Source organism: Rhincodon typus, chromosome 29 (genome assembly GCF_021869965.1).
Source record: "Rhincodon typus isolate 14 chromosome 29, sRhiTyp1.1, whole genome shotgun sequence".
In the NCBI taxonomy this organism is placed as follows: domain Eukaryota; kingdom Metazoa; phylum Chordata; class Chondrichthyes; order Orectolobiformes; family Rhincodontidae; genus Rhincodon; species Rhincodon typus.
The window spans coordinates 10,015,289-10,028,006 of NC_063360.1; the positions used below are offsets into that span (position 1 = coordinate 10,015,289).

Here is a 12,718-nt window from a genome sequence, read left to right on the forward strand (position 1 = left end):
ACAGAGGGCCAGTGGACATGATCTTTTTGGATTTCCAGAAGGCCTTTGACACAATAGGCTGCTAACAAGAGAGTCCATGGTTTCAGGGACAAAGTACTAGCACGTACAAAGGATTGGCTGACTGGCAGAAGGCAGAGAATAAGGATAAAGGGATAAATTTTTCAGGATGGCTGTCAGTGATTAGTGGAGTTTCACAGGGGTCAGTGTTGGGACTACTACTCACATTATACATTAATGTAGACAAAGGAATGGAGGGTATTGTCGATCTGTTTATAGATGACACAAAGATAAGTGGAGGGATAGATAGTGATGTGGAAGGACTTGGACCAGCTGGGAGACTGGGCACAGAAATGGCAGATGCAAAGATGGAATACAATGTGGGAAAAGTGTGCATAATCTCACTTCCGTACAAAGAGGAGGTGTAGATTATTTTCTAAGTGGGGAAAGGCTTTGGAGATTTGCAGCACAAAGGGACATAGGAGTCCTGGTTAGGATCCTCTGAATGTTAACATTTAGACTCAGTTGGCAGTTAGGAAGACAAATGCAATGTTAGCATTCATTTCAAGAGGCTGAGAAAACAAGAGCAGGTTTCAAACCGCTGAGGTTTTAGAAGGCTCTGGTCAGACAGCAGTTTTGGGCCCCATCTGGGGGAAAGGATTATTGATGAAGGCCCAGGGAGGTTTACAAGAATGATCCTGGGATAAATGGCTTGTCCTATGAGAAGTGGTTGAGGACTCTGGGCCTGTATTCAGTTTAGACAAATGGAGGGCTCTGATCAAAACTTACAGAATACTGAATGGCCTGGATAGAGTGGCTGTTGAGATGATGTTTTTGCTCGTAGGAGAGACCAGGACCTGAAGGCACAGCCTCAGAGCTAAGTGATTGTTATAGATCTCTGGGAAGGCATAACCAGTCATCAGCCTTCCTTGAAAAGGAAATTTTTGTTTTTTTTTTTTAAAAAAAAAATTCTAGTTTAAGTGACACCAATATAGCTATTAAACGTGCACCATATCTGCCACTGGTATGGGCAATATTAAGTTGGAAGTTTCGGTATAGTCAAGAAAGCAGCATGGGGGAGAAATGGGGAGGCAGGAAAAGAAAACACACTGGAACAGTGCAGTTTATACAAGAGTAATTCTTTACTTTAAAAAAAAAGTTCATTAGCCATTTATTGAAATTAATAAAATACCTAGTCACTCCACTTTAGAGGCATTAATCTGGAGAAGGCTGTACATAAAGACAGCACTAATACACTCCTTGACTGCTTTATAAAAATTTGTATAAGTTACTGAAATTAGTATTAATGCAAACCCATCTTAGTGCAGTGTTACTTGAAGTTTGTAACTGGAAGAATACAAAGCAAAGTCATTTCAAAGAGGCATTAAAGCGATGCACAACTTTCTTCTATTTTAATCTTTTAAAAAAAAAAGGCACCAAGTGAAATAACTGCTGTATGGCAACATTTCAGATGTACTAGCGGACTGTGCTCAGAAGTTCAATAGTGGGAAGAGTTTTAGAAGAAAGAGTAACTAGGGACTAGCAATTCAGTTGACACCAGTTATCAGGGTTCATTAGAAAACTCAAATAGAATCTAACTTGTAGAGTGAATGTTTAACAATAATATGAAAATGGTCAGACATCCCAAAAGTTAGTGCAGAGGTTTTCTAACACTTCTGCTAAACAGAAGGACTGATATCCCTTCATGTGCAAAATGTCAAGACCAACTGAAAAAGTTTCAGATAAGAGCTTTATTAAATTGAAAATTCAACATTAGCACAGATGTCAGGAGTCTCTGGATAGCATTATCCAAATAAGAAACAAAAACATTTTAGGGATCATTAATGGGTAACAAATTAAGACTGAATTCAAGTGAATGTTAATGCTGTTTATTCAAAGCTTTCAGAAATAAGGCTATACCTCAGAAGTTTAATTCTGAGGTCCAACTATTTAGAGTACACAATTATATCTATTCTTTAGCTTCCTCCACTGCCATCTCCTCCGATTCAATGCATTCGTTTGGTTGTGGGACAAATGGACCCACCAGCCAGTTGAGTGGAGTGTTGTGAAGTACATAGTCCATCACCCCATCCATGGACTCCCGGATCTTCAGCATTTGCTCTCTGCTTTGTGCCAGGAGTTGTCCTGAAAGATCACTGAAGGAATTGGCAGATGAGAACGACGTGTGGATGGTCTCTGCTGTTTTGCGGATCTGCTGCACTTTGTCCTGAATATGTTGAGGGAGGCCGTGTACATTTGAAACTAAAGTTAGGCAGGTCGTCTGTAACTGCTGGGTGAGACCACGAGCCATGGTTAGGGTTTGGGATTCAAGCTGCTGCAGTACAAGAGAAAAACTATTAGAATTTTGTCACCTTTGTATATCCAAGGGATCTTAAAACTTAAGCACAAAGATTTTCACTGATTACAAGGAACAGATTATTGGAAACTAGTAACCTTCTGGCCTATTTCAAAAATTATCCTCCAAGGTAATCCTTCAAATAAAACCTCCAATCCACTGTTTGAGCATAAAGATTATGCAGTATGATATGAAACTAATAATCCTTGGTAACTAACTGATCCAGCTGACCAGACAAATCTTGGTAAAGCCAAGACTGGCAAACATTGTCTGGTGACCTCATGGAACATCCTGGCCTGATCTGGCAAGTTACAAGCAACATTTACAGAAAACTGTCCCCTTCCCACAACACTGATCAGCACCAAATACTAAACAGTTGTTTAAGATATACAATAAATGAATTTCAACAATGGTATATATTGTTGTTGGACAAACTAACTGCATCACAGCTGAAGTGAAGCCCAACACAAATTTCATAAAACACTGTTCTCATCTAATCTTTGCCTGGACAGATTACATTACAGAAAGTTCTCACTTGAGGTCAACAATTTGCAGAAGCTCAGTAGTGACAGAAGGGAAAGTCAGAGGTGAACACCACTAGTGAAACTGCCAATATTAATGTAGATTAGTTTATTCAGTCATGTTAATTGTTAACCAGGGACATGCTGCCTCTGGTACATTTTGGTAGACTGGCATTCAAGCCAAAGTTACCTTAATCACCATTTGGACTTGCCAGATTACCAGAGAGATCAATTTTCCAAAAGCTTTCAAGGGAAGTATTGATCCTTAAGTACACTGTCAGGACCTCCCAGTTTGATGGCATTTGAAAATATTCACTTTTCACCTGTAATAAAAGTGCTGTTCAATTGTTTCAGTTATTGACTGGAATAATCAGATCTTCTGTTCTTGTTAGGAATGTTCTATGCTGACCTTTTTCCACTACTAGTGTCCTACCCATCAATTCCACAGTAGAAAAAAGAAATCTTTCAAAAAGTTCTTACTTCTGGTTTTGGAGTCCCCTCTTCCTCCACTTGCTCTTTTGCAAGATTCTTCTGCCAGTCAACCCAGGTCTGATGCAGTTTCTTCTGGACATCATGCAGTTTCTGATTTGCTGTATCTGCTCCTTTCCTTGCCAATTCAATCTGGAAAAAAGGATTGGGTGAAAATGCTGACAAATTGAACCAGGTGACAGGCCACAGCTCCTCGTGTAGAGCTTCCATGCCAATTTCAGATTGAAAACCAAATAACTAGAGTTTATATTGGTCTTTTAGATCCATGCTTCAAACCAGCAAGTATTGTTTAGGTTTTGAGAGCAGTCTTGAGCAATTTAAATTGCGACATTAAGGTCAGGATCAGTTCAATATCCAAAACAGTGTTGGGAGGTTGAGCATCTTAAACAAGAATGGAAGCAGACTGATCAAGTCAGCCCCTTGATCCTGCTGCCATTCAGAAGGCAATATTCACTAAAAATTAAACAATGTGGAGAAATAAAGCTTGTGGTACCATGGAAAGATTTGAGCCTTATCACTAACTGTCAGTTGAGAAAGTCAAGTATTCCAAGGCTTCAAGTCAATCATACTCAACTATTAAGGACCTATTGGGTTAGCAGTGGTTGAGAATCAGCAACTTTACTAGGGGAGCTCATTTTGTTACTTGGCTACATTAGCTGGGGGTAAAAGAACAGTGTCATGGGTACTGCATGAACATCTGAAAACACCTTAATTTTTTGTTAACATATAATCATTGTTGCAATGTAGCCAACAGCAGCAAGTTTACACTAACTTTTCCACAAATTTTGGCAATGACTCAATAGGTTTCCTCTTGACTAAAATTTAGCAAAAATATTTGCTGGGACAGAAGGAGAACACCACTGCAAGACGACATGGGATCTTTTACATCTACTGTATAGAACGCTCAAATATCAGTGAAGTCTGAATCTCCCAAAAAACCTGACTTGCAGTGCAATTGGCATGGGGAACCAGTAATTTTAAATTGTTTACAAGAAAAAAAAAAAGTGTTATGTACAACCAGAGACAATAAATTTAGAGCCAACTGAGGAAAAGTGGTCCTTTGCATGAATTAAATTTTTAAAAAAATAACATTACCCGGAGTCAAAGATTCTTCCTTACCCTCAAAAAAAACAAACAAACAAACAGCAGGAAACACAAGTGGATTTTAAAAATCCTTTAGCTATTATAAATTGCCAAAGTTAATCAGTTAAGTAAACAAGGAAACTTTCAAGAATGAAATGCAAGTGAAGTGAGAATATTTTGAATTGCAGTTGGTGGTTTCCCTCTCAAATTAGCTGTAATGTTTATCCAAGACAGCCAAAAGGATAGGCCTTACTTGAGTGCTTACTTCAACTGCTTCAGTATGGGGGGGTCACAAGGGAACCTATAGAGCAATTTTTGATCAACACTGCAGTTGACCGTTCCTCTTAATGAAAGCCAGGTTCAATCTTGTTTAAAGTCTGGTAGATTGCACAAATGCAAATAAACCCTGCCGATTGAAGTGTTTGTTTAGAGCTATGTAGATTTTGTTGTATAGAATGACTATCAAGAGACCACCTGTTCTTATGCTGGCCTGGAGGCAGAGTTATCCAATTGGCCCTATTCCTGCTTGTTTCCCTGTGGATAGATGGACAGACACACTCGGTCCTGGGGAGTATTGCCAACCAAAAACCTTGGAGTGCAGCTTCATTGTTCCTTGAAAGTGGAGTCACAGGTAGGCAGAATAGTGAAGGTGGTGTTTGGCACAATTATCTTTATTGGTCAGTGCATTGAGAATAGGAGTAGGGCAGTCATGTTGCTGTTGCACAGGACAATGGTGAGGTCACTTTGGGAATACTGTTTGGTTCTGGTCTCCCTGCTAGAGGAGCAATGTTGTGAAAGTTGAAAGGGTGCAGAAGAGGTTTACAATGAAGGTGAGGGTTGGAGCTGTAGGGAACAGGCTGGTTCGGCTAGGGTTATTTTCCCTGGAGTGTCAGAGGCTGAGGGGTGACCTTATTGAAGTTTATAAAATCATTAGGGACATGGATAGAGGTGAATAGCCAAGGTCTTTTCTCCAGGGTAGGGGAGCCCATGACTAGAGGGCATAGGTTTAAGGAGAGAGGGGAAGATTTAAAAAGGGACCACTTTTTCCCACACAGGGTGGGTGAATGGAATGAGCTGCCAGAGGAAGTGGTGGAGGCTGGTACAATTACAACATTTAAAAAGCATCTGGATGGGTATATGAATGGAAAGGGTTTAGAAGGATATGGGTCAAACACTGGAAAATTGGACTAGATAATTTAAGATATCTGGTCAGCATGGACAAGTTGGACTGAAGGGTCAGAATTTCCAAAAGGAATTGGATGAACATCTACTTGTATAACAACTTCAGATCAAAAACTTAATATCAAGTTATCTTGCTTTTCATTCTTTGCTAATCACCTGAATTTGCATCATCTGCATGCAGTCTTGGGTACCACTGGAAACAGTTTCTCCTTATTTACCCTTGCACACTTGCTCAACCATTTCCTGTTTTAAACAAAAACAATCCCACCCTCTTCAGGTTACCTCATTTGGGTCCTTCATGCCATCTCCAAGTCACCCATAACTGGATACTCCAGTTGAGCAATTAGTATTTTATCAATGTTACTTACAACCCTCCTTGCTTTATATTCAATTCCTCAAAAAAGGTAAAAACCAAGTTACCCTGCCATTGTTTAGATTGTGTACATACAATTCCAGGTCTGCTCCTTTGTGCCTTTGAAATCATACCATTTTAATTGATATCTATTGTTCCAATCAAAACACTATTTCACAACAGCTGAACTTAATGTCAGAGATTGGCCCAATTTACTAGTCTAGACTGTTTTCTCAAAGTCCATTATAGTCCTCACTTTACTGCACTAATTTGAATTATGTCACCCACAAGATTTGAAATTATGCAATGCATGAGTCTAGATCATTAGTTTAAGAGCGAGCACTGGTCCCACTAACCCTTGGGGAACATTGCTACATATTCCCCCACTGCTGTTCTTTTGGCAGTTTCATATATTTTAATGGATTTTAGAGCTGCCCCTTGCTTTAAAGGAGTCAGTGTCCTTCCCTCCACACTGCATTCCCATTGACACTGTTTGAGGTACTCAATTTAGCAGAGAGATTGCTAATCTCTACAGCATAGAACTTGGAGTTAAATGCAGCAGTTCAGTTTATATAAACTGAAAGAGGAGGATGATCAACACATTCCCATCCAGTGGCTGGTGTGGGTCAAGGGTTCTGCCATGATTTTCAAAGTCTGACAGTTATTTACCTGGAGACTGGCTACAAAAAGTTGTGCAATGGAACATGGGTGGGAGCATGCAAGACAATGTTTTCTAACACGAGTGACTTTTCACAACAAAGTGTGCAAACCCAAGCTGCACTTCAAACATTTCCCCCACTATGACCTCATATCAAAGCTTGAAAAGTTGTTGCAACTGATCAGTGAAAACAGTATAATGCAGGAGGATTGGGAGAAGCTGGTTAGCAGAATTACAGCTGTTATAGTTCTGTCAGAGGAACTGTATATATTTAAAAAGGCCAAGATAGATTTTTTTTATTCTCCTACTTCAAGAAAAAAGTGTGTTAAGGGGACAAAAGGAAAGAGTACGTCAGGAATGTTGGATTAACCATTTGAATTGGTGAATGGCAGGCTGGCTCAAGGGTTAGAACAGCTTACTTCTGTTCCTATTTCTTATAGAATTTTGCCTCAGAATGCACCACCTCAAAATTTCAGGTCATGACCTGACTTGGGGAAGCCCTACCCAACAACTTATCCACACAGTAGTTAACAGATTGTAGATGCACACTGATTTCACAGGTCCTTGCAGAGAAAAAACAAACAGCTTCTGGTCCATGTCAAAACCACTTGATAGGTGTGTATACTTACCAAATCCATTGTGTTATGAAGCTGAACCATGATGTCATGGCTGCTTTGCTTGGCTTTCTGCATCTTAGATGTTGAGTGTTGGTATGCTCTATGGCGCACTTTTGAAGATAATGATCCCAAGCGCACATAGTAACTCTGCTTTGGTGCTGGAGCCACCTCAATACCTTCAACAGGAGTGGCTAGTTGTGCTGAAACACCAAAATGTTTATGGTCAAGTCTGCTGTTTGAGAGGCAAGTGTTTGTTCTAGCATGCAGAATTATTCAGAGGAATCACCCCAGATATGTCATATGTACAAGTGTGACAATTCAGCCTCCCAATTATAGAAATCATTGCTGACAGACCTTGCAACAGGCAGGTACTAGTACTCAGTTTTGTGTTTGTCCAAGAGCAGAATTCCAGTGAGTAACTTTGAATGTAGCTTCAATCTAAATTGGATGCTTATAGGGAGTTTTCCGCTGACTGGAGTCAGTTAGCACTAAGGAAGATTATTTCAGTGAGGCAAATTTTAATCACTCCCAGGACATTGTTATAAGCCCTATGGACAGTGTCCTAGTCCTAGGAATCTGCAGCTACTTCCCCAGCTTATAATGACCTTCCCTGATGACAGATCAGAACTGGGGATGTTCAAATGTGGAAGTGAGCTTATCCAATTCACACCACTTCAGATAAACAGTGTAGCAATCTGTGGCTGCACACAGCAGTACCCAGACAATTTCTCAGCTTGTATTGATAAGCAACATCTATGTTTAAGTGCCAAACAGGAATCTCAAAAAAAAAAGTGATCAAATACTGTCCCTTGTTATTCAGAGACATGACCAGTGCTGAACTCCACCCCCAACCACAACTGTCAGAGTTGTTGGAGGTCAGAGTCTGGATATAGCATGGCAATTGACTCATCTGACTCCAAAACCATATCAGCTCTGATAGAGAAAGTGCCCAGAAAAGGTGCAGTTCTGACACTATCAGACAACCCAGCTTACTGACTGATCTCATCCTTTCCACTAGTGAGCAATATCTGAGACTTTGCACCATCCACAGGTTGTGCTGCAGTAGTTTGCCAAAACTCCTTTGACCCCACCTCATCTGTGCCTGTTGTGCCCAAAAGAATCAGGGCAAAAGTACAGAAGGATGGCTAAATGAGTTCCCTCAAAAATACCTGACAAAGTGGCTACACTCCGAAAGCTTGTTTTCAAATAAAACTGTTGGACTATAACCTGGTGTAGTGTGATTTCTGACACTCAAATAAAAACAGCTGTATTTGGAAAATTTGCCATCCCATTATTGCTAGATTGAAAAGAGAAAGGACGTTCCTAATAATGGATATGCCTACTTCAGGGATTACACTGGTTTAATTTACAGCCTCAAGGGCAAAAATGCTGATTTTGCCAGCAATATGAAGATTTTAACAACTAAAATTCCATTCTAGTATGATTTGTTTTGTGTTCGCACCCCACCAGAAAATAAGAATTTAAGTCATAACAGTTTAGTTAAAGTCAAATAGATGACTAAAATGTGGACAGATTTTGTTTGTAGTTTGAACTATTACCATAGCTATAAACATCTGCATTTTTGAAATACAAAATACTTTCAACAGTCCAAGTTGAAGGAATCTCAACTTCAATAGTGTACATCAAGGTTGACATGATAGTCATGATTCATTTGTACTCGACAGCCTCATTACTTCAGATAAATAAGTGTAATGTGCACATTCACTGTAATTGAAGTACATACAAAAAGCATCTCAATGAGAGAGGTGGTTAAAAATTGATCTTTTCTTACCCAGTTCCTCCTCAGTCATAGGAAGATAATAATCAACTATCTCTTCAGATTTATTGAGTGCACTGTCAACACCAGTGACCACCATCTGCCCTACTTTGGATGCCATGGCAGCATCAACTCCGTCAGCCATTACAGACTTGGTTTTCTCAATGCTGCCGTGGACTGCTCCCTTGGCCATATCTACAACACCAGTCACTGTATTCTTTGCTCCAGTCACAGTGTTGGAGACTGCATCTTTAGCTCCAGTTATTGTGGATGAAACCAACTCTTTGGTATCAGCGACAACCTATGCAGAGGTTAATGTGCATAATTAAAAAGACAAATTAACTCCAAGTGTAATATCATGCCCAGTACAGGCCTGTCATTATGAACACAGTCAATACTTATTTTCTCATTCATGGGATGTGGGTGTCATCAGATAGGTGATCATTTATTGCCCAGTTGAAAGTCAACCTTATTGCTAGGTGTAAGAAGAATTTCAGAAGGCAATGAAGGTTGATGTCATTTGCAAGAGAGGGAGAGAATATAAAGGCCAAGGAAGTCTTGGTGCTGCTATTCAAAACCTTGGTGTGACCACACGCTGCATTCTGTAGATTTGATCTCTTTACTGAAAGAAAAGATGCACTTGCCATGGAGCTAGTGCAGTAAAAAGGTTCATCCTGTGACACTGGCCCATAGTCACTGGAGTTTAGAAGATGACAGGGATAGTAATTGAAGGGCCAGACAGACTGAACGCAGGGACAATTTCTTTCCTGGCCAGAAGGTCCAAGTCACAGGGTCACTGTCTCAGGATTAAGGTCAGCCATTTTGGACAGAGATGGAGGAAACATTTCCTTAGATGGTGGGGAGAAATCCTTTACCATTCTGTACCAGAGATTGCTATGGAGGAGAGGCTATGCATATTTAAGATAGATATATTTTCAGAGACTAAAACAGGTGTCCAGGAATGTGGAGAGCACAGGATTGGTATTGAGAGAGGATCAACCACAATCATGTTTAATGGTGGAGCAGGCTCAAGTGGCCTGCTCCTATTTTCTATGCTAACCTGCATAAATATAGCACATTCACAGCCAGCCATTCAGAGGAATTCTCAAATTAATGCTCAAGGATGCATCAACACTTAAAAAGGCCATGGAGTTTCTAAACTGCCTGATTCCATGTTTCATACAGGAACAAAACTCAATAGCCACTGACAACTTTATATTGATTGGCAAAAATCTTCCCAACCAAACTGACTAGTTGAGTCTCAGCTGTGTTAAATCAAAGGATGTGGAATCAGTATGGACACGTTATTTGGGAGATCTTGGAATTTGTCAAAAGTCACATGGAGAGACAGTCACGACTTCCTTCTGTTTAAAGGGAAGAAAGGGCTCTTTGTAAGCAATTGATGTTCCTTGCTTTCAATAGTACCTAGGATTTTTTTGAATTCAAAAATAAATAGAGCTACCTGAAGGGACAGTGCCTCAGTTGGACATCAAGTGAAATACAGTATGGGACCTTCAGCCAATGTTTCATAGTCAGCCTTTGACTGAATTAGATGGTGTTCAAATCCTCAAGTAAGAACAATACTAAGTCACACCTACTACTTCTAATCCACAGGGGACACCTCAATTTCATAACTTAATGTGGATTCATATGCAGCTGAATGCCTAACTTAAAGCTAAACATTTAGACTGAATGCCAAACAAAACCATAAAAGCTAGTCACCTACTTTACACAAGCTATACAAATAGAAGTCAGAATTAGTGATTGGGAAGACACCAAGCTGGCCACAAAAAAGGAAAGGAAAATTGAAAATGGGGTTTAAATTTAGTTTAGCACCCAGGACATGTGGACAAAAAGATCTACCATATCTATGTTACTGACTATAAATCAGACACTAATCATGGCATTACCAAATTTAGTAGCCTCACTAGCAACTATCATAAAAGGAGGACTACAAGCACAGTATTCCTAAAGCTTAGTTTACTCCATCTGACAAGTGGTCTACAGGAAAATGTGTTAACAGCTACTCTTGCAGAAACTGTACTGATACAGTAGATCTTGTGCTTTAAACATTCTTTGACTAGAAAGTTATGATAAGCTGGTGCCATCTGTAAGGATCATTCTGCAGACAATTTCTTTACCTGGGGTGTTGATTGTTGAAGAATTGGAAGCTTCTCCTCCAGTTTATCCAAGCTCTTACAGGCATATTCGTTAGCTGCTGTAACTGAGCACAAAAAATAAAAACAAACTTGGCTTGGAGAGACAAGTGTAAAATGCTCACATTGAACTAACTAGCTCATTACAGAAGTTGCACTTCAGCCACAAGAAGCTATTAAGATAACTGCAGGCATATTAATTTCTAGTTTATAGAAAGGTAGCATATTGAAAATAGATCTTATAACAGTTGCATTTATTGCCTGAAATAACTGGCTACTAGTCATGTGGTAGTAACAGACTTTTGTGCAGAGTCATTCCAGAGGGGAAACTAGTCAGGAGATTGGAAGTTAGAGCCTGGAGTTTCAGTACACAATTAGTCAGTGTTATAATCACTACTAGCATTTATTAAAAGGTCACATTTAGTGGGCTGCTTCTAACAGAAATATTAGATACCAAATTAGTCAGTGCATAATCTGGCACTGGGCCAAATTATGTTGCCATTAATACTGCAGTTAGAATGTATTTGTCATTAAAGTTCACCTGATAGAGACTAATACACAACTAGCAACAACCAAATTGTTTCACTTCACATGGCAAGGCCTCCTCAAATAAACAGTTAGTGTTCAGATGATTTGTTTTGAGACAGTGGTAGAGGAATACATTTGGCCAAGACACCAGGCCAACTTTTGGTTTTCTCCATGGCCTGTCTTGAATAGCCACACAAGGGCAGATGGGACTGCAGTGCAGCATTGAAGTCTTAGCCTATGCTCAAATTGTTTATTCCAGTTCCCTCTATCCACTACACATCACCACAATGATAGAGAGAATGGGCACTACAATCTAAAACAAATCCAGAAAATCCCCTCTTCAGCAGCCAGAACACAGAAACCCAAAGGTGGAACTACCTGGCAGTGGTAGAGTTTAGTTTCAAATCATGTGGCAGCTAGTCAATGGTAGACAGACACCTAAAAGCTACACTTTAAAAACAGTCAACATTATGGAATTAATTTCCAATCAGTCATCCATTCCAGTTAGCTGGTGTATACTCCAGTCTTACTTTGGGGTTCCAGCTTGTCCATGATTGGTTTGGTGCCACTGGCAGCCATAGCTGTGATAGTCTTCACTCCCTGCTCAGCAACATCACAAATGGTCTTCACATACGGATGATTCTCTTTGGTGCTGTTGTAGGCAGCCGATACCATTTCATAGGCTGAGCTCACAAGAGGCAGGTTCGTCACCCTGTCCACCACATTCTGAAAATACATCATGTTGAAATCACCAGATCATTGCACAGTAAGTTACTCCACATGATGCAAGCCTCAGGAAATACTTCTCTCAGGACAGTGGTAGAGATAACATTCATTTACAGTTGAGCTTTTGTATCAATCACCTACATTGGTGCAAGTAAAAGCTTATCCCATTAAAAATGAAAACATCTATCCTAACAATAAAAAAGTATTCCAGAGTCAGTGTGGAGCTGGGGGAACACAGCAGGTCAGGCAGCATCAGAGGAGTAGGAAAGTTGACAT

General features: G+C 39.9%; 1 protein-coding gene across 1 annotated transcript; it reads right to left on the reverse strand.

Annotated features, from left to right (window-relative positions):
- Positions 1–1,729: 1,729 nt before the first annotated feature.
- On the reverse strand, positions 1,730–12,472 carry LOC109922165 (perilipin-2-like). The gene is made up of 6 exons (XM_048614187.1): positions 12,247–12,472; positions 11,174–11,256; positions 9,048–9,333; positions 7,268–7,455; positions 3,355–3,495; positions 1,730–2,332 (listed from the first exon to the last, which is right to left on the reverse strand). The coding sequence occupies exons 1-6, from the start codon at positions 12,455–12,457 to the stop codon at positions 1,967–1,969; spliced, it is 1,275 nt and encodes a 424-aa protein (XP_048470144.1). The 5' UTR covers positions 12,458–12,472; the 3' UTR covers positions 1,730–1,966.
- Between the last annotated feature and the right edge of the window lie 246 nt (positions 12,473–12,718).